Source organism: Cloeon dipterum, chromosome 1 (genome assembly GCF_949628265.1).
Source record: "Cloeon dipterum chromosome 1, ieCloDipt1.1, whole genome shotgun sequence".
In the NCBI taxonomy this organism is placed as follows: Eukaryota; Metazoa; Arthropoda; class Insecta; order Ephemeroptera; family Baetidae; genus Cloeon; species Cloeon dipterum.
This window is the reverse complement of record NC_088786.1, coordinates 32478396-32506228: the sequence shown is the minus strand read 5'-3', so window position 1 is coordinate 32506228 and position 27833 is coordinate 32478396. Positions and strand designations below refer to the sequence as shown.

Below are 27833 nucleotides of genomic sequence, written 5' to 3'. Positions count from 1 at the left end.
CATTTTATAGTTCGTTTGAATATTGCTAATAAATAATGGATTATAATTTCCATGAAAAGATGCAACTCTTTAGTTTAAATTTACATAGCGTATATTGAAAGATTCTTTTCTCAGCTTGACCTTTATTGCTCCCAGAGGTTCCACATAATTAATTAAAAGCAATTTAAACGGTATTAGTTTATTTAAATTCATCAGGGATTCATTCACATAATATATCCGACATCATTGGAGGATTGCTGTAACTTAAAAGATCAGATTCAAAATTTGTTGAAAATTTTATTGTAAAAAGGAAGATTTTAAGAGCTAAAATTGTGACAGTAGGCTTTTTTTATTTAAAAATATAGCACATAAAAATAGGCAATAAAATAACTAAATGGAGTAGAAAATGCGGTTGTGAAAAAAATGCGAGACCTACCGAAGGAACTGCCAGATTTACAAACGGAAGAAAAACTAGAGGCTATAAAATTCTAGTTAAAATCCTTAAGTTACTATTTATAAAGCATCCGCGATCCTCGAGAAGGTGAAAAGGCGCTCAGATAAGGTCGTTGCACTCTCTCGGGGCGTCGTCGCCGTCCTCACTGCCGTCAGACTGCTCCGGGCAGATGCAGCTGCGTCCGTTGCGGCCGTTGGGCAGGCAGATGTAGTTCTCGGGACACGCGTCCGGCGACTGGCACGTCGTGTAGTAGACGGGACACGTGTCGGGCACGACGACGGCGCCGAACAGGTGGCCGCTGCTGCCGAGCGGCACGTCGAGCGCCGCCACCCGCTGGCCGCTGGGCCGCAGCGCCGCCTCCACCTTCTTGGTCTCCCAGTCGGTCCAGTAGTAGTGGCTGCTCGACATGGCCACGCTGAACGGGTACTCGCACTCGGACACGATCGTCCGCCGGTACCCGTTCCGCACGCCCATGCACTCGATGTTCTTGGTGCCCGCGTCCGCCCAGCACAATTCGTCCCGCTCCGCGTCCACGATCAGCGAGTTCGGCAGCCGGATGTTGTCCCTCACGAAAACAGACCTGCAGAGTTAATAACATTGGTTACATGAATTTTGTCAGTTAAAAAAATAATCACATTCTTTTCTATTAATAATTTTTATTATTTGCTACCGCGTCAATATTTTTCCTCTATCGCTTGGCAGGGGTCAGCAGATTTACCTGATTTTCCGCGTGCATTTAGCCCACCCTTGTAAGGTTCAAACCTCTACTTCAGGGTGGTTTTTTAAAAGAGTCACGGCTTTTGACAACTTCGTCCCAATTGATGCTACTGCCTCAAACCAAAAACCGTAGAACTCATCTCGATGAAGGACTTTTAATTACACTTAAGAGTTCATTCCTGAGGTCACAGGTCAAGGTCAGTTCCCGGTGACTCCGGGATATTCAAATTCAAATTTGAAAACGGTCCCACCTGGAATGGTGATATTCTTTGCTCTAAACGTAGCCAACTAAGTGAGAAAAACAGATCCAGAAATTGGAGCAGTGATGCTCGGATACAATTTTTTAGAATTATTTTTTGAATGATTAAAAACGTGGATTTTTGCCACAAAAAAATGGACATAACCTCTTATTTTGCACAGTTTTAACCCAATACCTAAAAAACATAAGCTAAAACCGTTTTCACTCCTAATTTTTCCCTCGTAACTCGTTGGGGATGAATTTTTAGAAAATCATTGAATTTTTGTCAAAGGGTAATCGAACATGAGGATGTTTATTATGATAATATTTTACACTCAGACTTGTCTGGAATTGATTTCCAAAAACATTCAGTGGCCCGATAAATCAAACTTCATAACATGCCTGAAAATTACTATTTATGTTGAAAAAAAACGCCTTAAATTCCAAAAGTGTTTTAAAAAGTTAGAAATTAAAATCGATATCAAATTATTTTTTTTCTTGCACAAGAATCGACTAGAAAAATCAGCGATGTGATTAAAAAATGCAATTTAAAATCTCACCTGTCGGTACCGTCCATGTTCGCCATCTCGATTTTGGGGCTCATCCTGTTCCAGTCACTCCAGAAGAGCTTGCCAAAGGACGGGTAGACAGCGATGCCCCTCGGATTGATCAGGCCCTCGTTGATCAGGATCTTGCGCTTGTCCGTGTCGTCGAGGCTGGCGACCGCGATGTGGTTCAGCGCCGAGTCAGTCCAGAAAATGTTCCTTGACACGTAGTCGACGGCGATGCCCTCAGGAGACTCGATTTCGGCGCCCAGGAAGCGGCTGCTGTTGACGCCGTTGTAGTCGGCACTGCGAATCGCCTTGCCATTGATGTCGCTCCAGAACACTCTGCCCTCGTGGCAGTCAATATCGATACCTGTGGGCAAAATATTAATAATTAAAGGTGCATTTGCAATTTTTGACAGAGTTAAACACATTTACACTCTTTACGATGATTAAAAGGAAAACAATCTTTTCCCTTTCATTCTTATTAACATTTGAAATTTATTCGTACATTTTCGGGAAGTGCATGTAACACAAACTACTGTGAGAAATGATAAAATTTATAATTTTTTTAGTATATTTAAATTAATTTTAAAATTTATCTAAGATTGATTTCTCATTTTTCAAAGTACTAATTTGTTACATTACTAGCGGCAATTTTTACACTAAATTTTAGTTGAGTTTATTTCACATTCAATTCTTAATTAAATTTTGTAAATTTCTTCTAAGTTGAATTTTTCGACTCACCGACTGCAGTTTGGAAATAATGTATCTGGATGATCCTGCCCTTGTTGTTGTGCGTGGGTTTGAAGGGGATGCGCAAGGTGGCCATGCCCTGGTTGACAAGCAAGAAGTTGCCCTCGTGCGTTTTGCTCGGCTTGCAGGAGAAGCCGTCACCAGTGAAGCCGTCGTTGCATCGACACACGTACTGTCGCGTCAACGTATCCGCCACGCACTTGGCGTCGTCGTTGCAAATCGTCTGGTCCTGGTCGCAAGTGATTTGTGGCACGCACCAGTAACCATCACCGGAGAATCCCTTCAAAATACGAGTACAAAAATATATTACATGATGAAAAGCAGAAAAATAACGAATTTCAACGAAAATTAATTAATTAAGAATTTACTATCGCACAAATGTCACATAGTCTATGCAATTTTTCTGCTTTAAATTTTAACTTTTCCACGTAAATTTGTCTACTTTAAATTTTAAATAAAAAATACCTTGGGTTAAAACATGCAATTTTCAGATTAAACCTCATTTTGCAGGATTAAAAAATTGTCTGCTATTTTCCTAAACATTTCATCAGAGTACAATATTACTTTGGTGCTGGATAAAAAACTCACATTTTTGCACACGCACTTGTGGTTGCTCTCGTATGGGTTATACTGACACTCGGCATTTCTGCCGCAATCGTAGAGCACGTCGCAGCCAGTCTTGACCTTCTCGCACCTGTGCCTGCCATCGCCCTGGTAGCCTGGCAAGCACTCGCACCTGTATTGGTTCAGGTCGCGCAGGAAGTTACACTCAGCATTCTCGTGGCATTGCCGGCAGGTCGCCTCTGAAATTTTATCATTTCGATTGCTGGTCGGGACGGCTGAAAATGTTTCACTCGCACCTTTGTCGTCTTCACAAAAGCGGCCGTCGCCCCTGAAACCCACGTTGCACATGCATTTGTACATCCTGGTGTTTGTGTCGAAAATGCACTGGGCGTTTTGTCCGCAGTCAGAGTGCCCCTCGCATTCACCTGCAAATTAATTCCTTGGGAACTTAAAACAGCTAATAATCCTATGAAACCTTTATTCCTTTCCTGGGTGCAAAATAAAAAAAATTCCTGATGAACGGTTTTATTTTATCAGCGTGCAAAGTTAATAAATAACAAAATGGTGAAATATTCCTTAGTTAATGGGACAGAAATTTTGGAAAGAAAATTCACGCCCAACAAAATATTTTTTAATTTTGGATTTTTATATCATCCTAAATCGTTTATGCAGGTGTTTCATTCCATTATTGTCCGCGCGAACGGGTAAAATTGGAATATTAGTTAGTGCCATGGGTTGAGTGACCTAGTTAGGACAACTCAAAGAAAAGTGAAAATAACTGTACCTTTAGAGACGCAGAATGATCCATCGCCTTCGAATCCTTTGTTGCACGAGCACAAGTACTTGCCAATTCTGTCGTTGTACTGGCACGTGGCGTTCGCGTGGCAAATGTCCAGCTCATTGCACGAATACTCTGGATTAAACAACGTTTTTTTTAATTTTCTCACAATATTTCATTTTTATTCCTACCGATTTCGGAGCACTCAACTCCATCGCCTTCGAAACCTGCGTTGCACTGGCACTCGTGCTTTCTGGTGGCGCGGTTGTACACGCACCGAGCCTGTGCGTGACAAATGTAGTTGTTCTTGTCGCAAGACTCTGGATAAAGAGAATAATATCAATTTTAACATTTGCTGAATGATCTCATTTCAAATTTTAGATGTCTGCTGCGGTGAACATTTTTTTAAACTCTAAAATGGTACTTTGAAGGGTGCTGCCTGAAGGTTTGACACCTGGATCCAACGCTCCAGGGATCGGCCTGCACTTTTTGTCCCTTAATTCGTAGCGCGGAGGGCAGAAGCAATGACCTTGAAAACACTCGACTAGCGGTCTACTTAGGACTAGACGAAACATGGATCGATCAGCCTGCTAAAATGCACCAAAAAGGCGACTCACGTTCCTGCTCGCTCTCTTCCTCGATATTTTCCTGTTCCTCCTGGTGGGTGGAGTGCGTGGTCTCGACGAGGCAGCGGTGCAGCTCCCTGGCGTAGACGTAGCCGCCGGAGCAGTGGCACTCGTCCTGGCTGCACTCAGGGCTCGGCGCCGAAGGGTCGAGGTACCTGTAGGCCGTGGCGGCCTCGCAGCTGTAGCCGTCGCCCTGGTAGCCAGGCGCGCAGAAGCACTTGAACGTGTTGCTTTGCGCCAGGAACTTGCACACGCCGTACGGCGAGCAGTTGTGCGCCACGTTGCACGACTCGCCTGTGTACTCGGGCTCGCACTGCAGACCGTTGCCCCTGAACCCGTGTCTGCAACGGCACTCGGGCACGCCCGACGGCTTCTCTAGGCACTCTGCGTCAGGGTGGCACTGCGCCTCTCTGCAAGTCGGCAGTCCTAGCCGACAGAAAATTCAAATCAATGTTAATAAAGGGAACACGAGACATCAAATTTTTGGTAAGCTTGGCCCTTCGGGCACATTGAATGTCAAAATTTAGAAAGTATTTTTAACCGTTTGTATTTTAAAAATTTACGAGATGATTTATATTATTACTTTGACTTCAAATTTAAACTGCGCACCAGCAAAATCAATGATTATTTGGACAATTTTTCGTGTTTGGACACTCAGGAAGGTTGCAATTGACGTAAATTGATTCAATTTGGTTATCTGAGGAGTGTTTAAGAAAATTGGACTTGAAAATTTGGTTTTACTAACGTAAGGCACATTTTTAATTTAAAAGTGTCATGCACGGCCGGTTTTTAAACTTGATACTACGATTGCCGCTTTGAAACTTGGTGTACTTGTGAGGAATCTCACGGGCTTTTAGTTCTGACCCTCAAAAAATCATTATATGAATAAAAAACATTTTATGCACTTTAAAAACAGCTCTGAAAATTAATTTTTATGAAGATATTCTTTTAATTTGGTGCATTAAATTCCCGTAATGAGAACCAAAATTTTTGGTTACTTTAAGCTGAACTAAATTAAAACTCACTTTCGCAAATGTGACCATCTCCCCTGAATCCAGATTTGCACTGGCAGCGGTAGGTGCCAGGTTCGTTGAGACAAATTGCCTCCTGACTGCAGCGGTGTTGGCCGGTGATGCACTCGTTCACGTCCACGCAGTGCGGCGCGTTTGTCCCATCGTCGTACAAAAATTGGTACCTGAATCAATTTTTTTGGAGTTATATATTGCAAGATTATCACGAGTTCAAGAGTTAGGCATTTCCTTGACATCCAAATCACGCAGGTTGCCTACCTGCAAGTCATTTCTCCTGAATTTTAGCATAATTGCTTAAATATTAATGAATATAGGGATATCTTAATGTGTAACAGTTGTTGTTCATTTTTTCATAAAAAGAATAAGACCTCTGAACTCGTCATAAGGTTACCGGACAAAGAGCTCAATTAAAACTCATCAAGTTGACCGCAATTTTTACAAATGATACACTGTTCAAAATACATATCTATTTTGGGCCTTTTGAAAAAATGCGTAGCATAGGATGATATCAGATTTATGCATTTAGAACTTATATAGCCATTTAAAAAGATTGTATATGTTTACCGTCTAAATTTAGTTATTATATAATTAAAACATTATATAAGTTAAAATTCTCGCTCATTCTAGTCCAATGAATTATAATTTACTAACCCTTTCTCACAAACGCATTTGGCTTCATCATTCTCGACCAAGCAGGTGCTGTGCTCTCCACAGTTCAACTTGTTTTCCCTGCACGGATCATCGTCTGCAGCACACCTCGAATCAATTTAATTCTAAACGCGATTTCACCAAATTTTACCTCCGAGGGGACCTATTTTACTATTTGTTGCGTATCGTACGATTTGCTCCCTTTCCTCGTACAAAATATAGTTCCTCTCCAACTTGAGCCTCAGCGTGGTGACGTCTGACTCTTGGGCGGCGCACTCTTGGTACTCAATGGTCTGGTCGACCGTGAAAGACAGTATATTGTCGCTGCCCCCGATTTTTATTTCTCTGTTATGATGAGCCTTGACCACACCTAAAAACATTTGTGTTAAACTATCATTGCTATTTGTAAATAATTCGCACTCACCTGGCCCAGTTCTGGTGTATATTTCGTCAAAATCATCGCTTTCAATGCGGTTATTCGCGGCGATACTCGGCATGCTTCCAGTAACAAAAATTTCAGTCTTCAGCTGGTCAAAAACGTCCATCCCCAGGAATCTCTGGACGACAGTCACTCTGTCGCCAGTGCTGCTAAAGTAAATTGACGACGTGTGGTTGTAAACGCCGCCTGAAAATTCTCCCTGTTAGATTTGTGAATTCGCGTTTGTATTTAATTCAACCTGTGAGCTCGAATCCATTCTTGGCACTCTTGGTAGGCTTGGCAAACAACCAGGCGAGCGAGGTGCCGATAACGTTGAGACTCTGCATGTCGAAGCCCAGCTCGTTCGGCACTTTGGAAATCGCTGTGTACGCCCTCGTGTCCGACGTCACAATGTAGCACTGCAAATCAAGTTGATCCAGCCTGATGCCGTTCAAGGTGCCAGACACTTTTCCATTCACCCTCAGCGGAATATCTGCAAAATTTTATTTCCTCGATTACAATATTGTAGAAGGGAACCCTGAGTACGTTTCTTACGTTCCTCTCTAGCATGTGAATTTTTTACCTCAAACTTGTCAACTTATCATGAAATTAGAAGAAAATGGCAAGAAAAGGTATAGAAAAAAATTTGTAAAATAATTCAAAATTTTGTTAAATATTAAATCAAGAGTTAAAATTATGTAATTTAATACTCAAATAAACAAAAAAGTCGTAATATGGACAATAGCAAATTCTATCAGCTCTCAAAATTTTAAATTATTAATTAACTATAATATCCCATAGACGCCGGATATCACCTCCATGGTAAATATCCGACCACCAATCGATTTGTCTCGTCAAGGAGATTCCACAATTCATAACGGTTGCGCCAAAATCGTATTCTTAAAATGATTTCAAAGTTTTCCCTAAAAAATTGTCCTGTCCGTAGCTAAATAACAAAACTAGATTGAAACAATGGACTGGTGGTCCATGTAAACATAACTTCAGTGAACACATTTGAGGTAAAAAGTAAGAGCGGAATATATCCAGGGATTCCTAGGCATAAAATAACGATTTTAAAATTTTCTTCTGTTCTTTTTTCGTACATGAAATCATTTTACGCGCAAAATTCAAACTAAATTCCAATTCATTATAAAAATATCAAATAATGATTAATTACGATCCAATTTTTGGTAGTATTAAGTTCAGTAAATTTCTAGTACCATCCTGCAAGCAGTTTTTGCCGTTTCCGTAGTAGCCATCCTGGCAGAGGCAGCAGAAGCCGTCGGGATAGTTGACGCACTCGGCCTTGCTGTGACACTCGCTGGCGCCAAAAGAGCAAGTGGCAGCTCCTCCCTGAGGTACAACTTTAAAAATATCAGCGTTAAAACTTCTTGCTCTCGCAAATTATGCATGAAAGTTTTACAAGAAACTGGGATGTCTGGCTGCTGAACGTTTTCTCCCTCGTTCAAAGGGCCAGTGAAGAAAATCCACATGCCTGGTTCATCGGCATTCGTCCATCTAATTAAAATAATTGTTTTATTGATGAAATTTAAATTTTAAACGAGCGACGCACTTGTCCAGATTCTTGACCTGGTCGGTGCCAGAGCCTCTGAGGGACGTGAGGCGTCCGTCGTGCGCCATCAGCCCAGCCTGCGCCCTGGCGTCCGCCCTGGAGCCTTTGCCCTTGCCCTGGATCCACTGGACGCCCTGGTCGGCGTAAAGGAGGAACACGTAGGACGTGGCACTGTCACTGGCGATCACCGTTTGGAATGTGTTGGCCTGTAATTGGGAAAAAGTTAAATTTGGCATTTACGACGGGACGGAGCGCGCCTTATCGGAGCCTTCCTCGAAGTAGCCGACGTCGATCCACGACGCGATGAAAAGGCTCGTGGCCTGGAAGCCCCTGCCGTTGGAGAAGCTGTAGCCGATGGTCTCGGACGCCCTCGTCAGGAGGGTGGAATCGTTCGTCTCCCTGAAATCCGATTGCGAGATGCAAACATTTTTACCGACAGCGAAACCCTGAATACCGACCGAAATTAAAATTTTATTGCATCAGACAAATATAATTTTATAAAATTAGAAGAAAATTACCAATGAAATGGCGTTTTATGGCGATTTCCATTTAAATGTTTGGAAAAAATATGAAATTTTTTGGTATTCAGACAAATTGATCGATGTTTAACTTTTTAAATTTTGACTATTTCTCGATTTTTTTGCAAATTTGATAGATATTTTTAATTTAGGCTAAAAAATCTCGTCTGCTTGCAGTTTTTGTATGAATTAAGGCTTATTGCACCATCTGACAAAAACTAAACCTAAACGTTAAATTTATTTATGGTTTTTCAGTAAATTTTAAATGGCTCCCACCATTCGCTTTGTCTCATAAATAAGAATCTCAATGTATATAAAAACCATCGTGATTGAAAAAACCAATTAAAGGCTTTTAAATTTTTTTACAAACAATGTCCAGTTTGTTACTGAAAAGTAATTCGCTAGATTTTGACTGGTCCATGCTAAAATTGCACAGCTTTTGTGTAAAAGAAATATTTTGTTAGGGACGGTCGGATCCGCAGGGTTTCATTGCGAGATTAACCTGTAAAAAATAGATCCGCCTCTTCTGGTGTCGACGTCCGTGTAGAGAGGCGCGATCACCGGGTATTCAAGAGGAAAAGGCATGTTGTAGAAGGCTGGAATCTCAGTCAGGAAGGAAACCAATCCGTTGATGCTAACCTAAAAGTTGAGGCACGAATTTCGATACATAATATTGATTTAAAATTTGGAGTAAAATAAACTGAATCAAAGCGAGTCCGTTCGGCCTTTGAATGCTCAGTCACAGATAACCTTTCGTGACCCGACTATGCACCAATATCTAGCTGCCGTGATAACGTCAGATTGAATTTGAAAGTGTCACACACAGCGAAATATTTCAAGTTCACGAAAAAATGCTAGAGGTTTCTTTGCAGACACAGCATTAAATCACAATAGGATAATATTATTTGCTGCCGTGAGAAAATATTATCTTTGTTCTTGGATAACGTTCAAAGACAATTATAAATAGCAAAGATTTATTGTTTATAAAAAATTGTATTCGAAAGCAGAAAGATTTTCTCGACTGCTGCGTCCTATTCTCTCATTTTCAAACCAGACCGGCCTCGAATATATGTGCAGCGAAAAGCAATAACAATTACTTAGCGCAATTGCCAGAATGGTTTGCCCTTTGACCTGGAGAATACTTTTCCCAATCTAGTTGTTTGTTTATTGGGGGGCCGTCGCGCGAGGCTTTGAATAGAACGAGGAAAGGAAGTAAGTCTAACAAAGGTCGCGGCTTTGAACCCCTGTGGAGGAATCGAGGGTACACAGAGTGAGGTCAACCGCCAGTGGATAATCACTGCTTTTCACAGAGTAAAAGAAATACATAATAGTCAGCTGCGCCTTGTAATATAGAGGGTCGTCAGGAGAGCATGTCTGCTCAAAGCGGCGAGAGGCTTAAAATAACGCGCACCTTCAACCCCTGGCCTGAATGATGCAGGGATTATAACCGAGAGCGCGGCTCACAGGGGTGCCGATTCTATATTCAGAGCGAGAGATGCATGTGCACCGAAATAGAAAAATGCCGTATCGTTTTTAAAAGGCACACTCTGCCTTTATGATGTATAGCAATGCGCGGCATTAAATAACCAAAAAAAAGGAGACTCACATAAATGGTGCTGTACTCTTCGTCGTAGAACTTGACAGGGACGGCGAGTTCGATTTCGGGGCTGGAGCCCTCGTCGTCGGGCGTGAGCAGCGAGTCGCCGTACTGGCGCCCGAAGGGAAAGAGCCGCTCGCGTGGCACCGCGACGGCGGCGCCCGCCAGCAGCAGCAGACAGACGAGTGTGCTCGGGGGTGGCTGCATCTCCTCTGGAGGCACGCCGGCCGCGACACACAGCCAGCCAGGCACTCGGAGCTGCTGCCCTCTGCCAAGGGCGCAAAGTTCGGAGGCCATCGCGGCGGTCGAGGACACGAATTTATCCACGACTCACAGTTTGTGCTACGCTGCATGGCTCCAGATTAATTTCTCTCTGCAGCTTTTAGCACGTCGCCAACTTTTATTTCCCGGAGTCGAAAGTTTTTTATTCATAATTGCAATTTGAAAGAAGCCGATAATGGAATATTTTGGTCCGTATATTTGGTGCAAACCCTAGAAAACTGTTTTTAAAATTAATTCAAATTTTTTCATATCCTTATACCTGCCAATTGACTTTAAAATTAAAATCTGTATATAAATATTAGTTAAAAATTGGAATATTTCCATCTGCTTTTACGGCAGGAAGTGAAATTTGAAAATTTTGAATGGAGATCAATTGCAATACAATCTAGTGCTCTAACTGATTTCCTCGCAAAATTTGTAAAAAGTATCACTTCCTGGCCGTACAAATGGAAAATTTCCACTATGGGATTTTTTCAATAAAGATATCTTTTTCCTTCTATTGGTCCCAAGGCAAAATTCAAAAACTTTCCAAGAGAACAGTTAAAATGGGGAAAATCAAAGGAACCAACACCTCCAGGAATTTTTCAAAATATTAGCCTTCGAAGATAACTTTTTAAATTAAAATCATAGATCATTAGCATATATGTAATATATTTTCATATTAGTTGTTGCTTAGATATATTTTGGGAAGTGCTTGTTCTTTCTTTTCAAAATAAAATATACGCAATATCAATTTCAGGAAAACAATTTATTTGCAAAAATAATCTTTGAAAATTACAAAAAATAGAATTAATTATTGGAGCTGAACAGATCAGTGGTGGTGCTCGTCATCAGCAGGCTGCTTAACCCAGTATCCAAAGGGTGCGTGGTGTCCATCCTTCTCATTGCCATGACCAGAGTCAGGACCGCGGTAAACCTTGATTTGCACATGTCCATGAGCTAAAACAAAAAATATCGTTTATGATTGTTGTACGTCATTTAAAAAGAAAAATAAAAGGCCAGTTTTATAAATTTGTACAATTCATCGATTAATGAAGAATTAAATGTGCTGCAAAATCGGCTAAACAAATTTATTAAATAATAGCAACGGCAAACCAAGAATTAAATTAACTTTGCCTGAAATCTACTGCACCTTAAATTGTTTTAAATTTAATCTGTAAGATTATATGAGGCGCTAAATGGATTTAATGAAAAAGTTTTAACGAAGATTGAGGAATAGAGCCAATAATTCCACTGCATGAAACTAGCAATGAAGAAAAAACCTAATATTTTAGGAAAGTGCTTTGCTACTTTTAATTGCCTGGATTCATTTTCAAGATTAAAATTCGTATTCAAAGCGATGGACCCTAAAAAAGTCTAAAATCTAAAATTAGCACATTGTAACATTTTAATACTCACAGTGGTGTCCTGAAGCAGCAGTTTGTAAGTCTTGTGCGGGCATGCCCCATCCGAGGCTGATGCACAAAGTGGCTAGGACGAAGGCAAACGCGGCTAGGAACTTCATGATTGCACCGCGAGATCAAAATTAGCTGCATTTGGCTCGTGTGCTCGCCTTTTATATGCGTTTGGCATGGAGAGGGAACAAAGCTGGAGCGATCCCTGAGAGACACGCTGTGGCTCAAGCGTTTAACGCACACCGCTCAATTGAGAGAAAGCGGCAATTTTGTTTTTTATTCGCTTGTGCTCCTCTGGCGTGACAATAATCAAAACACTTTGTGGTTGTTCCCCATTGGATCATAACAGAAGTTCATTGTGCGCCAAAGAAATTGGGAGTTGGCTGCAGATAGCAAAAAGTGCAGAGGGAAGAGAAAGCTAGCTAGCTGATTTATGAATTTGTCCCGAGCAAAATAAGTTTCAAATTAAATAAAAGACTACATCTCATGCAAGAGTTTTTGCAAATTTATTTTTTAACACCCATCACTGAAAAAATTAAATTTCATTGCTTATATTATCTTGAACATTTTGCACTTAAAATATATGGTTTTAATATTTTAACTCTAGATATGTTGAAAATTACTTAATAATGTATTTAATATAGAAGGGTGTGCTATTGCCTATTACCACATTCCGCCTTCACCAAGTCCATGATAGTGGGCTTGCGTTCCATGGGTGGTCTGATGCCCTGGGGGGTGATCATCGACGCCAACTGTGGGTGGTGAGCTGCCAGGTTGGCACGAGCCGCTGTGGGCTGCATGTTTGGCACCATGGAAGGCATCATTGGCATCATCGGGGCAGCAGCCACTGTGGTGCCTCTGGTGGAGGGCAAGCGGCTATTTAGGTCCAGCAGGTTTTGGCCACCGGCTGCGAGAGGCGCGAGCGGTGGAAACAAGCTGCTCCACAGCATGTTGCTCATGTGGCTCAGAGTGGTTACATCTGAAAAAATAGGGGGGTTTTATTGTTACAAATTGGAGCAGTTAAATTGCTACCCTCTTAGATAAGGATTTCTTAACCCATAATAAAAGGCTATGTTTGGATCTGTGGCGATTTACCCACATACGTCTTGCAAAAGATCCAAAGTTTAGGAAAGTACATAATATATCGAGTTTTTGTGCAGTCAATCGCTATGTGAATTAGGTTACACTGACCTCATTTAAATTGTCTAAAATTTTTAATATAGTTTCCTGTTGAGACAAATTGAAAAGGTATCTTACTTTTATATTTACTTCAACCTTAATCCTTTCTGAATACCGATTTAATTCCCTTTATAATTTTATTTTTGAAAATCATTGTTGTCAAAAGTTTTTAAAAAAATTAAAAAGGAAAACCTATATTTAAAATTGGCAGGAATGTGGGGAAATGATATGTATATTATGCTATTCTTACCAGTGTCAGCGAATGGCTTAAGCCTAACTTTTTCAAGTGCCTCCACAACCACGCGCTCACCATACTTGGTTGACAATTTCCGATTGATGTCCTAGAAAAAACAAATCATAAATTAAATTAATAATTAACCAACACAGACTTGACTAAAAGACATTATTATTTATTCCTTATTATTACAGTGTTAAAACCTTGGAAATTAGAAATATTCCATTAGCTAAAAATCAATGCAAAACCTCAATAAATTAATTCTATAAACAATATAGCAATCTATAAAAAATATTTTTTAACAGGCATTACCTAAACTATGTGGATACCACTATTGACACGTATGGAAATTTGGTGTGAGTATTGTCCTTGAGCATATATATCCATGGCAAAAAAACTTCAGAAGGAAACCAAGAATTGCCTATTTATCAGGTGCTCTAAGTTAGCCAAATTTTCACATTGAGATTTTTCCCAACCAAGTTTACATGTATTGTGTTCTTATCGTCGAGGAATATTAGTTTTAAAATTGTCTTCAATTCTCAATTCATGCTAAAAATATTCCCAATGAATGACCAACAAGGTAGGTCTGTAACATATTTAGTTCGAAAATATAGCAAAATTCTTCCATTTTGAAAGGGATAAAAATTTTAAAGTAGCCAAAATGTTCTTCACTAAAAGGGGAATAACATATGAAAATGGTGAGAATTTTCCTCTTTATCTAGATAGTTACGTTCAAAGTGTACAAACGTAAAATTCATTCAACATTAGCCGCGTGATTTTAAGCACGGCTGACTGCAACCGAATTTTTGGCGGCAGATATAATTTAAAAGTAAAGTTTTGCCAAAAGAGGCGGACATCTCTAAATTTTTTTCGAGTTTTTTTACCAGCAGCTGGAAAAGCTTGGCAAAATTTACGACGGTTTACCATATCCCACAATTAGGCGGCTGGCTGATTGTGAGACCTCTAAAATGCAAGTAGTGGTCTTCAGTCGTATATATGATTAACATATAATATATGGTCATTTATTTTAAGGGTTTAGAACCCACCCCATCCCTAAGGGGACTTCAAGGTTAATTAGGTTTTGCGAGACATACATGACCAGACCATACAACATGGCGATTTTGGGGTCAATTCTTAAGCATATTGACCATCAGAAACAATCCAAGTACGTCGTTGTTTTGTTTATTGTTCTACCTCGATTTAAAACTCGCATCCGATCTCAAATATATTTTAATTTGAATATCTCCATACCTGCAAAATGCTGGTCACCATGCCAACTTCGGCCGTGAAGGCAACAGCCTGCTGTTGGGCATGCATCTCTTCCATAGAAGGTGTCAGGTCGACATTAGAAAAGCGGCCGTGCACACTCGATTGCTGGAAGCTGGGCGTGGAAGGCTCAGCGTTGTGCGCCCTGGTCTCTGGAGGTACAAGCTCAACTCTAGTGCTGGCCATGGGTTCGATGTAAGTGGCGTGCTCCTCGTTAATCAAGTGCTCGGCCACATCAAGCACTATGCGCTGCGTCGTGATGTCTACTTGGGACAGGCTAAGCTTCAAAGTTTGGCCTTGCATCTTAAAGAATCAAAATTAAACATATTATTAAATTATTAATTTTATTTGTTGTTACTTATTCATAAAATATGTTCAAACATCTAAACTGCACTGTGGACAGTTAATAGGCGAGCTTGAAGTGTGAAAACATATCAATAAAATAATTTTAGTATGCTCACCGTTCCTCCAGACCTGTATTTGGCAACCAAGGAGTTGGAACCCACAAGCTCAGAAAATCTCTCTCTAGCGGTGGTGGTCCAACCCTCAGGTCCTAAAGGCTTCACGTTGTTAAGCTCTGCTACTGCAGACATCATGTGCACTTTAAGCGCAGGCTTGTCCAGCAAGTAGTAAAGGTCAGTGATGTTCTTTTCTTCGTCGGTTCCAAAGTCCACATAGGAAACCTATGTCAAAATTAATTAATAATCGGTATACCTTGATGGCGCTCCTCAATTCATATGATTCTTGAAGCTTACAAGGAAGGGAAATTAAAAAATCCATAGTTTCCAGTTAAAATATGGCTTTTAATTTTAAACACTATAATTGAAGAGACAAAATGAGGTGAGAATATTTAAAAGACTGAAAAAATAATTATGGCAGTTTCATGACAAAAAATTTCCAGGTCTAACTTAAAACTTAAATAATGAAAGCTGGTGAAAGTTCATGTTGTTGAGTATTTAAATTTTAAATTATATGCTAAGCAGTTAAAATAGTTACAAAATTACTGATTTTTGGCAAATGCTAAGATCTTCTCAAAAGACTTTTAACTCTTTTAGAAAGTGCCAAGAACAATTAACATTTTCTTTGATAAGCATGTTTTAGGAGTGATTTCCCAAGAAGTGAAAGTCCCAAGAATTTTTCTCTTTTGTAGGTCTCAATCATAAGACTTTACTTGAAAACAAAGAGCACACACTAATTTAAAATATACAACCATACCATAGCTGTAGTGTGGCTTAGAACTTTGCTAATCACACCACGGTGCCACTTTTGCATATATTGTGTTGCCACATACACTCCCTCTTCCATTCTGGCCAGACGAAAGTCATTGACATTGCCACTGTAGCATTTCCTGGAGGCAGCTTACCATGAGAAATTAAAAATGTACTGCAAATTTACGCGAGTACCTTAGCTCCTCCATCAAAATATCAATTTTGGTCTGGAATTTTTGGTATTGGATGTAGAAGCGGGCGGGAGAGTAGACTTCACACACAACAACAGACATATTAGGCTGAGACGGGGTGAACTTGTTGGGCATCGCATCTAGGACGTAACCGACGCGGACAAATCTATCATGCTTGTCTATGAAGAACTAGCAAAATATCAATGAAAATATTAAAATCAAAGGAAAAATTATTAGAGGTTCCACCTCATCGTTTATAGTAATGGTCTCTATCAAATTGGGGGCTGTGGTCCTGATGTTTGGCATCGCCCTAGTGGTCTCTATCAAATTGGGGGCTGTGGTCCTGATGTTTGGCATCACCCTAGTCATAACTCCCAAAGTCTCCACTTTAATCCCATCGATATTTTGAAGCATTTCCTTGAGAGTGTTGAAGCCGTATCTAGCAGGATCAAGGCCAGTGTTGTAAAGCGCCTGCTCCAAGTAGATGAGAATTAACAAGACATTAATTGACAAACTTGATTTTTTATAACATTTCAAAGTTTAAGAAATCATTTGAATTCATGTAACCTTTCTTATATGATGCCTGGTGGTGTGAATTTACGATTCAACGATTGGATTTTAAGAATTTGACAAATTCAAAATTAATTGAAGCATACACTATTTTTAGCCTCTGCTCAGCACGTCCCGTCGGGCTATGAGCTCACCTGGTCCCAATAACACCGCCAAGCGGATAACATGGAGCTTGGGCCCAATGTGGCCATTTTTTCGCCTCCCAGGAATTATTAATTTTATCTTCGTGAAAAATAAAGCTACATGACCTCCCAGTCACACAAAAAAATTATGAATTATCTCCAACCTTTACAGAGCCATTGGTCATTTTCCCGGATGTAGTCTAAATAATATAAAGGACTGAACTGGACAGGTGAAAGTGACCCGCACCGATTGATTTTTTTTTTTTTTTTTTTTGTTAAGTAGAATCTACCTATAAAATATAGCGAATGAAAATTGGCTTCACATTCAATTTAGAAGTGATTTGTAACCTTTGGGGCCCCGCCATAACTCACAAACTCAGAAGAATAAAAAATGATCCACTAGTGATATCTCTTAACTCATGATGTTACAATACATCGGTTTCCTTGGAAGCAATAGTCGCCAGTATACCTTATATCGCTGATCAATAGCTTCAGGTGTAGCGCCATTTTTGAAAGATGAAGAAATTTCTCTAATCCTCATTTTTAAGTCCAGAGGTAGAAGCCGGCGTGGATCAGAAGGAACTGCTGCTCTTGGGGCTGCGGCAACTTCTGTTTGAACTGTTGCTTTAGGGACTGTTGCGACTGCAATAGTAACACACCAATGCCATACATCTTAATATATGTGCAAAAATTGCGCACATTTAACACTTCTTACCTGATGGGGCACCAGCAGGGCAGGATACCATGATGTTGTTGTTTGTGCCGCTCATGATGAATTGACCAGGCATGGCGGTGACCATTTCCTCAGGGGTGTTAAACCCATAGTCTTGCACTCTCAAAACTTGGTCATAGCAGGTCTGGAAAGGGAAAAAAATTAATTCTGAAAATCAAAATAAAGCAGCAATTAACTTTGGCTCATTTTACATTCATGCAGAGAGGAAAATAAACCTACTTTGTACATATTGCAGAGCTGAGAAGCCTCAATTCCTTTTGGGTACTTCTGTATCAAACGAGTCAGGTTTCTCAGCACATAACTGGGCAGAGTGGCGCCATGCACCGGCGCGTTCAGCGGACGCCGCGGCTCTTGGCTGCAGAATGTCGAGATAGACATGCTATCCAAAGAGTCGTTATCATCACGAACAGACTGACTGACATAATTTGTTTGTTGGTAAAATGAGCCAAAGTTTTGTTTCGCAGGGTTCAGGGGGGGAATGCTAGCGGATGTAGAAGATGAGATGGTCTCTTCTCCAACCTTCTTTGCAGGTGGGTTAACGATTTCATCTCCTCTGGTAGTAGCAGCAGCAGTTGTTGTTGCCGCGTTCCCTTCTAATGGGATTGTGTCCATTGACCTCTTTGTACCTCTCTCAGAGATATTTGCTGCCTGAAATGTTATTTAATTTGATTAAAAATTCCGAGAATTATTCTACATTATTTTTTAGGCACTGGCACTATGTTAAATAACTATATTTTAATTCATAACTGAATAAGTTGTTGATGTATCATTGATTTTCTAAAATCAAATCTTTCAAAATGTGCCAGAAAGTGGGCAAGCACTTTAACCTGCTTGAACATAACATAAAATATTTTGGCCTGAAATTATGGTAGCAGAAACCTCTCAACTAACCCAACATCACACGTGAAAATAAAAATTGTGCAAAAATCATATCGGCAAATTTACTCAAGGTTTAAAATGTACTCTCTCTCTCTCTCTCTGTAGTAAAGCAATTTTACAGTTTACTTATGTTAAGGGCAATAGTTTTGCAAAGAATAAGAATAAAGCGCATTTTAAAAGGCGTATGTATATATATGATTCAATTTAACAGCCAAAAAATGGGACACCCATATATTATAATAAATATGGAGATGTGATATGATAAAATAAAGGTTTCTATAAAGTAGGTCCAATAAATTTTAAATTCAAATCCAAACACTTTTTAGATTATTAGCGTTTTCTTGCAGACCATTTCTTCACCCTCGCCAGTTTTAAGTACTCGATAGATTTATTTTAGCAATTTCGAAAAAATTATAATGCTATTCACAAGCATAGTTCCCATGAAAAAACTCATAATAATTAATTAAAAACCTTTGGGTCCGATTCAGCTGAGGCTTGCTTTCCTTTGGGCGCAAAAGGAAGATTTATTGCCATCAAGACTCTGGTCAACTGTGTGATTTTTGACATTTCCAGATTGCTGGTTACTGACGGCTGAGTCCTTACTGGCGACTCATCACTTGTGCTCTCTAAAGTGGGAGCCCATTCCTCGCCGCTCGTTGCGTTGTTGGTGTTTTGCGGCGGCTCTTCCACTTTTTTCTTTAACTTAGAAGATGATTTATGGCGCTCTTCAGAAGTTGTGGTAGAGTGCGAGGAATGGGTGGAATCTGAAGAAGTGGATGAGCGTCGGTGCTTCCTGCTGCCCGACCTGTGTCGCGAGGGAGAGCGTCTCCTACTGCGCGACCTCCGGCGTGGTCGAGACTTGCTGCGTGAGGGTGACCTAGACCGACGGTGGCGTTGCTGCTCAGGGCTGTGACTTCGACGTCGGGGCGCAGGACTGGAGCTCCTTGGCCTCCTTGGGCGGTAGTAGCGGTCTGGGCTTCTACGAGGTGTGTAGTCCTGGTCTGTGTGGGCAGTTGGATAATTTCATAAAATGCATATTCGCTGTAAGGATAATTTTTTTCTAGGAAAACGCCTGAAGCTACTTAATTTTTATCTAGAATTCTTCAGATATGTTTTAGTACAAGCGTTAAGAGGTAATCTGATAAATTTCTGTTGCTTTAAAAAGTAAAACTATAATATTTAAAATTTACAAATGGCTCAACACTGCTCGGATTCTAATTCATGTTGGCCAGTTAATATTGAATATTATGGGAAAACATTAAATCACGCACTTGTACTGCACAGCGGCTGTTACTGCTCCGCATGCCTCATCAGCAGAATACTTACCCTCCGAAAAACAATTCGGTGCGCCTGGTTTTGCCCCAAAATAGTCAATATTTATCAAATGTAAAAAAAATTGGATTGCCCGAATATTTACTACGTGAAATGGGAAGACAGTGCCCAAAAACTGATCTTTTGACGCGTTTTCCAAGTGTGACCTTTATACCATTTTCGATTAGAAATCTTGTACAACACAAAAAACATGCAATTTTATTTTGTTTTTCCATTCAGAATTTTCACTAATGGCCAGTATTCCGAAAAAGCAGACTTGGCAAAGCTGGTTTTAAGCCAGTTAAATTAACAATAAATGGCTAATTTGGGAAGTAATGAAATTAAATATTTAAAGAACCAGCGCGCTGTTGGCTCGCATTTTCAAGGCATTTTCTCAGTCTTAAGAGATTCAAAGCAATGGGAGATATATGAGCAGTTCGGGGATACTGGCTGTCCATTGTCAGAGGTGGTAAAAGGTGATTAATTAAGGGACTAGAAATGCTCAAATAGCTAAGCAGGCTGGTTTTCGCACTGATCCAGCGGCTTTAAGACAAAAAAAGTCTGGTGTTTCAATAAAACACCCCAGTGAATGGAAGCGAAAATATGGCCACATAGAGCCCAAGCTCTTTTGCGGCCACTTCGGACCCAATGTTATCTGCTCAGAGGTGAAATTGGGACTTGGAGAGCTCATATCCCACGGGATGTGCTGAGCAGAGGTTTAAGAGAGTAAAAAACAGCTCCAGTTTGAATTACTGATTCAACACATTAGTAAATACGAAAACTTAACAGCGATTATAAAGCAACCTATTTCAAGCGGCCATTAATTACAATAAAAAAACCGATTTATGTCAAAAAATTGTATGATATTAACCACCAACCTAATTGTTAACACAATTATAAATTGCAATATAATAGCTGTCCATCCTGAATTAATTTCCGCGCAAGTTTAGAAGTAACTTCCTTCGTTTATAAAAATATTTCTCAAATTAATATTGGAAACAAAATTGTTATTTAGTCGCACGTTGCTGGTGTCCAGTAAATTATTATTAATAAATTTAATGAATTACTGTTATTTCAAGTTAGTACTTAAGATCACACCAGTAAAATTATTGATATCTTTTTGAAAAATTGTCAAATATCTAAGTTTATTTCAAAAGAAATATTTAATGATATGTTTTCTTGCCTTGTGTTGGTCTATTGGCTGTATGATTGTTGGGAGCATACGTGTTCCAGTTTGTCTTGACCATACCAAACACTTTGTTGCAGCGCTGATTGACAACCATTTCGTGGATGTGGCCCACTTTACTGAAGTCCTTCAACTGGACAGTCAATATACTTCGACCTTGCGATTCAGCCTTAATTCATAAATTAAATTGAATGAGTATAATTATGTTTTCAAATTGATTCATTAATACTTGCACCAAGATGAATGTGTCTGGCATCAGCTTCAACAAGTTGACCATTGAGTATACACCAAATTTACCAAAGTCCATCGGCTTGCCAATTTGATCTTGGTATTCATGTGCCAGGCCTCCTGGGGTGAGCACTCTCTTTGACATAACAACTATACTCTTCAGGTGCTTCTTCAGAAGCTCAAATTCAGCTCTCTTGTCCTCACCGCCCATTTTCGTTTTTTTAAATGTAGACGTGCTGCAAAAAATAAAATATTTTCTAGACTTGTTCTGTCACCTTTTCCACTGCGCGAACAAGTTAGAACGCATTAAATAACATTAATTTAGTTAGTACAAAGCAAAATCACGGTTGAGACTGCCCAAAAGTGCAACAACATGGGGAAGTAATACATAGATATTATGCATTCCATAATCATCATAAACCGCAGTTTCAATTGAACTACATATGTAAGTTAGATTTTAGCATAAAGATTTAGTGGATGAATACAACACTGTTAAATTTATTTAAGTATCATTTAGGGCATGAGTTGTGAATCCAAAGCAACTATGTATGTATGTATGTATTTTGTACATGCTGCAAACATTCTATAAAATGGGAAAACAAGAACCTGAAGCCAGAGAAACGGACAATGCATTATAAGCATGCTCCAATACGTACATTACATATGGAAAAATTACAGTTTTCGCCGCAGAGTTACAGTTTTCGCCACCCCTACTTTAACTGTAACTTTTCCATAAAGTATATGTATTTATGCATGGATTAATTATTTTCTACTGCTCATTTGTATTAGTTAATGGGTATTGTGTAGAACAGAATAGTACAATACATTACTGACTCAAACGACCGCGATGTAGATACATTTCATACATAGGTACATAAGAAGAAAGTGTTATGCATTGTGTTTTGCATGAGGCAGGTTGAAAATTTTTACATTAAAATATAACAAATACATACATCCATAACTTCCTATTAAATTTTGGAATAGGCGACCACTCGAGGCTGATTTCATTTATATCAAACTTCATATATATTAGCTAAAGAGTATGACTGCTATTATTGCATTTCTTACCTTTGTTACGCAGTTCAGAACAAAATCTTTGAACTCATGGAATGGAGGCGAAATCCGAGTTAACAAAACAGGCCCGAGCCTGCGCCTGCACGCCAGCAGAAATGCTGAGTTCGCGAAAAAGAATAATGACGACCCGCTGAGCTGAAGACTTGAAGAGACAGACTAACAATAAGCGAATAAGCAATGAAAATTGCATTTAAGGCTGAATAGAGAATTTTGAATCAGAATATCAAAAGCAAAAGTGAAAGAATGATCATGTAACATGAGTCCTCTCTCCTATAGGATAGGAGAGAGGAGAATTTATATTTTTCCCTCAACTTTGCCCACCAGTTGCGCTTTGCTTACAAGAATTTTCTTGAGCTGCGGTTATGCAAAGACAAAGGGAAGGGGACATAATTCAACTGATTTAATGACGCGCTCTGCGGCCCTTGATAAATAATTTTTTTCCGTAGAATAATTAAAAATAAAACGCTATTATATTTATTAATATGTATTTTATCAGCAATCCATCACTTGGTGGATACGAACTTAAGCCACAAAATTATTTCACTGTACAATATATGAATTTTTGGAATTTTTTATGGAAACTTGTCAGCAGTATGCTGGCATTTAGCGTGCTCACTCATCATTTTATTGTTTTCTATTTATTGTCAGCTCTCGGCCTTAATATTTGCTCTAGAAAATCTCTCATAATCGGATTCCTTTCCTGAGACAAAGGCTTTTCTGTTAAAAGCATGCTTGAAATTTTATTTCAGCGATGCGACTAGCGACTAGCGGCAGCAATCTCGCCACATCGCCACGAGATTTAAAATAGTGTGTTATAATTCCATGCTTCAATCGCATGGTCAAAAAAACGGGAATAATCATGTTAGTGTAATATAGTTTCTTAAAAATAGATACGCAAAAGCATATTTTGAATTTTTCCATTTTATCTTTTTATTGTGTAAACTGTACATCAATTGAAAGTTCTGGTTTATTTAAAAATAATCCAATAACATTATCCGACTTTTAAACTGGAGAAATCTATCGCAGTAAATGTCGGAATTCTCGCTCTTCTTGTTCACTCATGCTTTTCGCTTATTAGCATAGGCCCAGCTGAACCAAACAACCAAAGGCCAAATAATAAGAATTTTGGCTTCAAAATGCTAAAGCTGTTGCGCCAGGCGACAAAAAAGACAAAAATAGTTTAGAGTTTATCTAATACGCGGCGCTTGAGTATCCTCCAGCATGATTTTCCTCACCTCATCCTCATGCGCCAGGCAAACCGAGCCGCAGCAGCTGGTCGGGGGTGGTTCCACGAGCGGTATGTTGAGCAATATTATTTTTCATTTCTCCGTCAACTGATAACCGATTCCCGGCTTTACTGACTTGCAGAAAGTGGCCAGGTAAATTTTGATTAATAGGGAAAGCTATGGCAATCTGACTCGTGGTGAATCTCTTTCTTAGAGCTGCTGATAACGACACCAAGGCGTTCGGAGTGGTGCGAATTCTTTGTTTGGAGACGTTTAAATACATAATAACACCATACTAATTTAGATTCTGATCGGCAGATTACAGGAAGACTGATAAAAAAGAGATAACAATATGATCTGCTAGGCTTACGCATTTAGTGATTCACTCGTGCTTGAAACCTGGGTACGTATCACTTACATAAAGTAGCATCAGTGTTTTTGTTTCTCACCTGCAGTCGGCAGATCAGTCTAAAATGAAACCGCCTTTACAGATTCTGAATATGTGGGCTTGGATCGAGTCCTTAAACGACCCTCACCTGGTTCTTCGCATCCAGAATTTCTTTGGAGTTTACCGAAAAACACAGCTAAAGAGCAATGGAGTCAAAGAAAAACGGCAAATCCTCAACTTGCGGCGCCGCAAGTCAAAATCAGAGTCGGATGATAACGAGCCGGCAAGTTTGCCATCGTCTGACTCCGAAGCGGATACTAAAGACTTTGTAGTGACCAATAAGTTCTGGTATTACCTCTTCACATTCGGCACGATACTCGGAGATGAAATATTTTACGCCTGCTTCATTCCATTTTGGTTTTGGAATGTGGACGGGGCGGTTGGACGCAGATTTGTAATGGTCTGGGCCATTGTTATGTACATAGGTGAGTTTCATGTTTTATTATATTTCTTTATTAAAAATATAGAAACCTTAAATTTATAATTTGAGGAAAAATCCACTCTCCGCTGTGCAATGCTTATTCGGTCATTATTTCGTGTGCCTCCAAAACAAATTTGCATCTGAGTAATTATTTATGTTTGATGTAGGACAAGGTATCAAAGACATTGTGAGATGGCCCCGTCCAGCGTGTCCACCAGCCATTAGAGTCCAAAAGAAATGGTCTCTGGAGTATGGGATGCCTTCAACACATGCCATGGTTGGAGTGGCCATCCCGTTCTCAATCCTCTTTTACACAGTCAATCGTTACCAGGTTTGTCTTCAAGCTAGTGTCAAATTTAATCTACCAAATATTTTTTGTTATTCCAGTATAATTTTACCATTGGACTGATGTTTGCCATCACTTGGTGTGCCGTCGTCTGTGTTAGCAGACTGTATCTTGGAATGCATTCCATATCAGTGAGTTTAACAGAGAGTGCTTTTATTGAAAATGAACAACTTACTCAAAGGACGTGATTGGTGGACTGGTGCTCGTCACCCTGCTGATGATCCCTATCATTCCTCTGGAAGACGCTTTGGATCCGTGGATCTTGACTTCGGACTGGTCTCCGTACATTATTTTTTTAGCTGCAGTGTTTCTCGTCATACTTGCCCCAAAGAGTGATAAGTGGACGCCCACTAGGTCCGCCCGCCTTTGTTAAATTTTTCTGATTTTTAACACTATTTCCTGTCGCAGGGGTGACACTACTGTCATCATCGGAGTGAGCTCCGGCATCCAACTGGCTTCCTGGCTGAATTACAAAATGGGTTTCATGCAAGAATCTCTGCTGCAGCCGCCTTACACCATCATTTGGCCTTCATATCAAATGGTACAAATAGATGTCAAGCAATAATAATTGCCTTAATCAAACTTAAACTCTCCAGTTTGGGCTTCTCTTGCTGAGAACTGTGATTGGCTTTTGCTGCACAATTGCCACCAGGGCCATCTTCAGGTGGTCCTCGTACATTACAATGTGCGCTGTGCTGCAGCTGGACCGCGACTCCATGAAGCAAAGGGACGTGGCCAACCAGCGGCAAACCATTGTCGAGTTGACCTACAAGTTTATTACCTACTTTGCCATTGGCATCAACACCATATGGCTCCAGCCAAACACTTTCCGACTCATTGGTATTGAGAGACCGTCGTTCTACACAGAAATTTAGCTCCTGTCCAAAAACACGTTTAAAGTAATTTGCGTTTATTAAATATATTATGGTTGTTTGTTAGTGCACAAAGGACGGGGTGGACGGTTCTGTTTTGTGAATCTCATTAAAATGGTGATTCTGAAGTTCAAATTTTGTATTTAATGCAGCTAGAATTGTCTAGATAATTCTTCTTGCTTGGCTCTATTAAGCCAGAGCATTATCTACTGCAGCAATTCTCTGAACAGGAAACTCTTTATCTCTTGAGCTGAAACCACATAATCAGAATGTCACGGATTTGAACCATGACCGTGAATATATATAAAAGAACGAAATAAGATAATGAAATTTTTATTTAGAACAGTTGTTTAAACGCATTAGCTGTCTGGCGCTCTGTAGCTTTTTTGGATATAACCCTGTGATGCTTTATAATTTCATTTTGAGTGTATATAAGAGTTAAGCAAACAGTAAATTGGCCCCTTTCATCTGCTTTGATACAATGCGTGTGCGTGCCCACCCCAAAGGCACCCCCAGCATTTGCTTTGCGATCCATCATTTTAATTCCCTCTGAGTCATTGCATGGATCAACCCCTCGCGTTTGTTCATGCCTGTCGGAGCATCTCCTAATTCCCCCCTAAAAATTTAAATTCAGAGTCCGAGAGCAGTCGAACCAACCCTCGATGAAGAAGTGGCAAAGATTTGGACATTTTGCTTGTTTTGCTCTTGAACTAATAAAAACGACAATTTCATAACCAATATATTTGTATAAGAATTAAACTTCATTATGCCTAAATCAAGATAGAGGTAAAAATATTTGCCTAGTGCCACACCCTGCTGTCATCTAGCACCGTCAGGTTGGTAGTCCGCGCAAGCGTCAAGCATGGGAGTGCGCATTTGCAGCGGCCAATAGGAAAGCAGCTAGGAGGCGCGCGGCGCAGGCAGCCTGCGGGGAGCAAGCATAGCATTCGTTTGCCATCGTGAAAACGATCAGAAAGCCGGTGTGCTGCACGCGAGTGGACGCGCGATCTACGAAACCAAAGCACTGCTTGCCAAGCCAATTGCTCGAATTTGGTAACAGAACTCGAGCCGCCGAGTGTGGTGATTGTTGAGGTTGAGTCAGTGGTGATCGGTATTCGCCGTTTTCGAGCAAGGATACGTCTGCTGGATGCTGCAGACCCGTCCTGACCTCCGCCAATAACAGCACAAACAGACAACCACCGAGCTACGCATTAACAGTGAGTATGATTCCCTTTTTTTTGTCAACAATTGTTTCACGCCGAAATCGCGTCAGTTGCGGTGTCGAATTCGGCACATCCGTCTGTCTGGCGCAAGCGGATGGTGCTTGAGCGCCGGTAGACAGGCCAGCCTTGAAATTCGGCGAGGCCGTGAATGTACAGACACCTGAACCCATCGTGCAAGTCGCCGGCCAACCCAAACTTAACGCTTTGCTCTGTCGAAAACATCTCAATTTCAACTCAGGGGAATTTTAAAGAAAAATGTCGCACTTGCGACTGTTTGTAGTTGTGGTTATGAGCGCACTTGGAATTCAAATTTTTTTTCAGTCCGGATGATTTTGCAACCATCAGCTTTGTTCCCTGGCGATGCTGCGATAATTCTTGGCAAATATGTTAAAAAGCTCCCACGGCCCCGTAATATCCGAGCAGTCCGTGCTAATTTTTACACTAACGCTGTGGGAACCGGTTTGTGCAAATAGCCGAAATCAAGATTGACGCGCCGAATTTCCGTCCGCCGAACGAATTTCGAGCAAGCGTGCGCTTTGGTCGAAAGCTGAGCCATCTGCTCTGTTTCTCGCCAGCATGAGATGAGGCGGAAAAAAATTCAGCAGGTTTGCCTGCAAGGAAGAAGGAACGAGTCGTCCGGCGGCGGCGGCAGCGGCGACCACGGTCGACTCAGTCATTCAACCTGCGTGGCCCTCCAGCATTCCTCTCGAAATAAAAATGGAGGAGGCGACAGACACACTCTGCCTTTTGCCTCGCGCGAATTCCGAGCAGACACTTCCAACGAGGAAGCTACCTGAGAACGAATTCCCGAATGCTTTCAATTTTTTTCTGATCTTGAATGGAGTGGATTGAGAAAGAGTGAAAGAAAGAATGGGAATTTCGTCAGAGTTGCCTAATTTTTTGAAATAATTTTCCTCATCTTGAAAATTTCGATGCCGTTTTTGGGTTTTATGTAGCAGCCGGCAAACAATCACGATTTCACAACATAACTGGCATA

At 40.3% G+C, this 27833-nt stretch overlaps 4 protein-coding genes across 12 annotated transcripts in view; 2 read left to right on the top strand and 2 right to left on the bottom strand.

The window, feature by feature from the left end:
- Positions 1 to 162: 162 nt before the first annotated feature.
- On the bottom strand, positions 163 to 10754 carry Ndg (Nidogen). Of its 2 annotated transcripts, XM_065484993.1 has the most exons (20): positions 10452 to 10754; positions 9348 to 9484; positions 8585 to 8726; positions 8328 to 8533; positions 8178 to 8272; positions 7975 to 8118; positions 7014 to 7247; positions 6761 to 6961; positions 6488 to 6706; positions 6340 to 6433; positions 5683 to 5852; positions 4649 to 5083; positions 4456 to 4593; positions 4223 to 4351; positions 4038 to 4166; positions 3550 to 3678; positions 3278 to 3492; positions 2681 to 2969; positions 1949 to 2306; positions 163 to 1013 (listed from the first exon to the last, which is right to left on the bottom strand). In XM_065484993.1, exons 1-20 carry the CDS (start codon positions 10737 to 10739, stop codon positions 533 to 535), a joined length of 4233 nt encoding a protein of 1410 aa, XP_065341065.1. In that variant the 5' UTR covers positions 10740 to 10754; the 3' UTR covers positions 163 to 532. The 2 variants fall into 2 exon arrangements, with proteins under 2 accessions (XP_065341065.1, XP_065341073.1); XM_065485001.1 differs by lacking the exon at positions 4456 to 4593.
- Positions 10755 to 11453: 699 nt separating this feature from the next.
- Positions 11454 to 22568, bottom strand: LOC135948162 (uncharacterized). 4 transcript variants are annotated; one of them, XM_065497282.1, is made up of 16 exons: positions 22295 to 22567; positions 21228 to 21462; positions 20996 to 21167; positions 18973 to 19502; positions 17842 to 18270; positions 17605 to 17746; positions 17359 to 17531; positions 16556 to 16668; positions 16444 to 16504; positions 16202 to 16386; positions 16014 to 16146; positions 15260 to 15481; positions 14784 to 15101; positions 13548 to 13638; positions 12123 to 13097; positions 11454 to 11663 (listed from the first exon to the last, which is right to left on the bottom strand). In XM_065497282.1, the coding sequence occupies exons 2-15, from the start codon at positions 21435 to 21437 to the stop codon at positions 12772 to 12774; spliced, it is 3105 nt and encodes a 1034-aa protein (XP_065353354.1). In that variant the 5' UTR covers positions 21438 to 21462; positions 22295 to 22567; the 3' UTR covers positions 11454 to 11663; positions 12123 to 12771. The 4 variants fall into 4 exon arrangements, with proteins under 4 accessions (XP_065353354.1, XP_065353352.1, XP_065353355.1 ...); XM_065497280.1 differs by having other exon boundaries at positions 16444 to 16668; positions 22295 to 22568; XM_065497283.1 differs by having other exon boundaries at positions 16444 to 16668; positions 18142 to 18270; positions 22295 to 22563.
- Positions 22569 to 23475: 907 nt separating this feature from the next.
- On the top strand, positions 23476 to 26351 carry LOC135933974 (sphingosine-1-phosphate phosphatase 2-like). Of its 2 annotated transcripts, none has more exons than XM_065475457.1 (9): positions 23476 to 23679; positions 23741 to 23774; positions 23845 to 23929; positions 24018 to 24399; positions 24563 to 24726; positions 24783 to 24872; positions 24923 to 25095; positions 25150 to 25282; positions 25338 to 26351. In XM_065475457.1, the coding sequence occupies exons 4-9, from the start codon at positions 24027 to 24029 to the stop codon at positions 25614 to 25616; spliced, it is 1212 nt and encodes a 403-aa protein (XP_065331529.1). In that variant the 5' UTR covers positions 23476 to 23679; positions 23741 to 23774; positions 23845 to 23929; positions 24018 to 24026; the 3' UTR covers positions 25617 to 26351. The 2 variants fall into 2 exon arrangements, with proteins under 2 accessions (XP_065331529.1, XP_065331528.1); XM_065475456.1 differs by having other exon boundaries at positions 23831 to 23929.
- A 202-nt stretch (positions 26352 to 26553) lies between these two features.
- The window catches only part of LOC135933975 (A-kinase anchor protein 200-like), a 34531-nt gene continuing 33251 nt past the window's right edge, over positions 26554 to 27833 (top strand). For 2 of the 4 annotated variants that reach the window (XM_065475462.1, XM_065475458.1), the window contains exon 1: positions 26556 to 26830. The gene's annotated coding sequence lies outside the window, so the exon portion shown is untranslated. Of the gene's footprint in view, positions 26831 to 27833 lie in introns of all 4 variants that reach the window. The other 2 variants (XM_065475461.1, XM_065475460.1) reach the window with 2 other exon arrangements.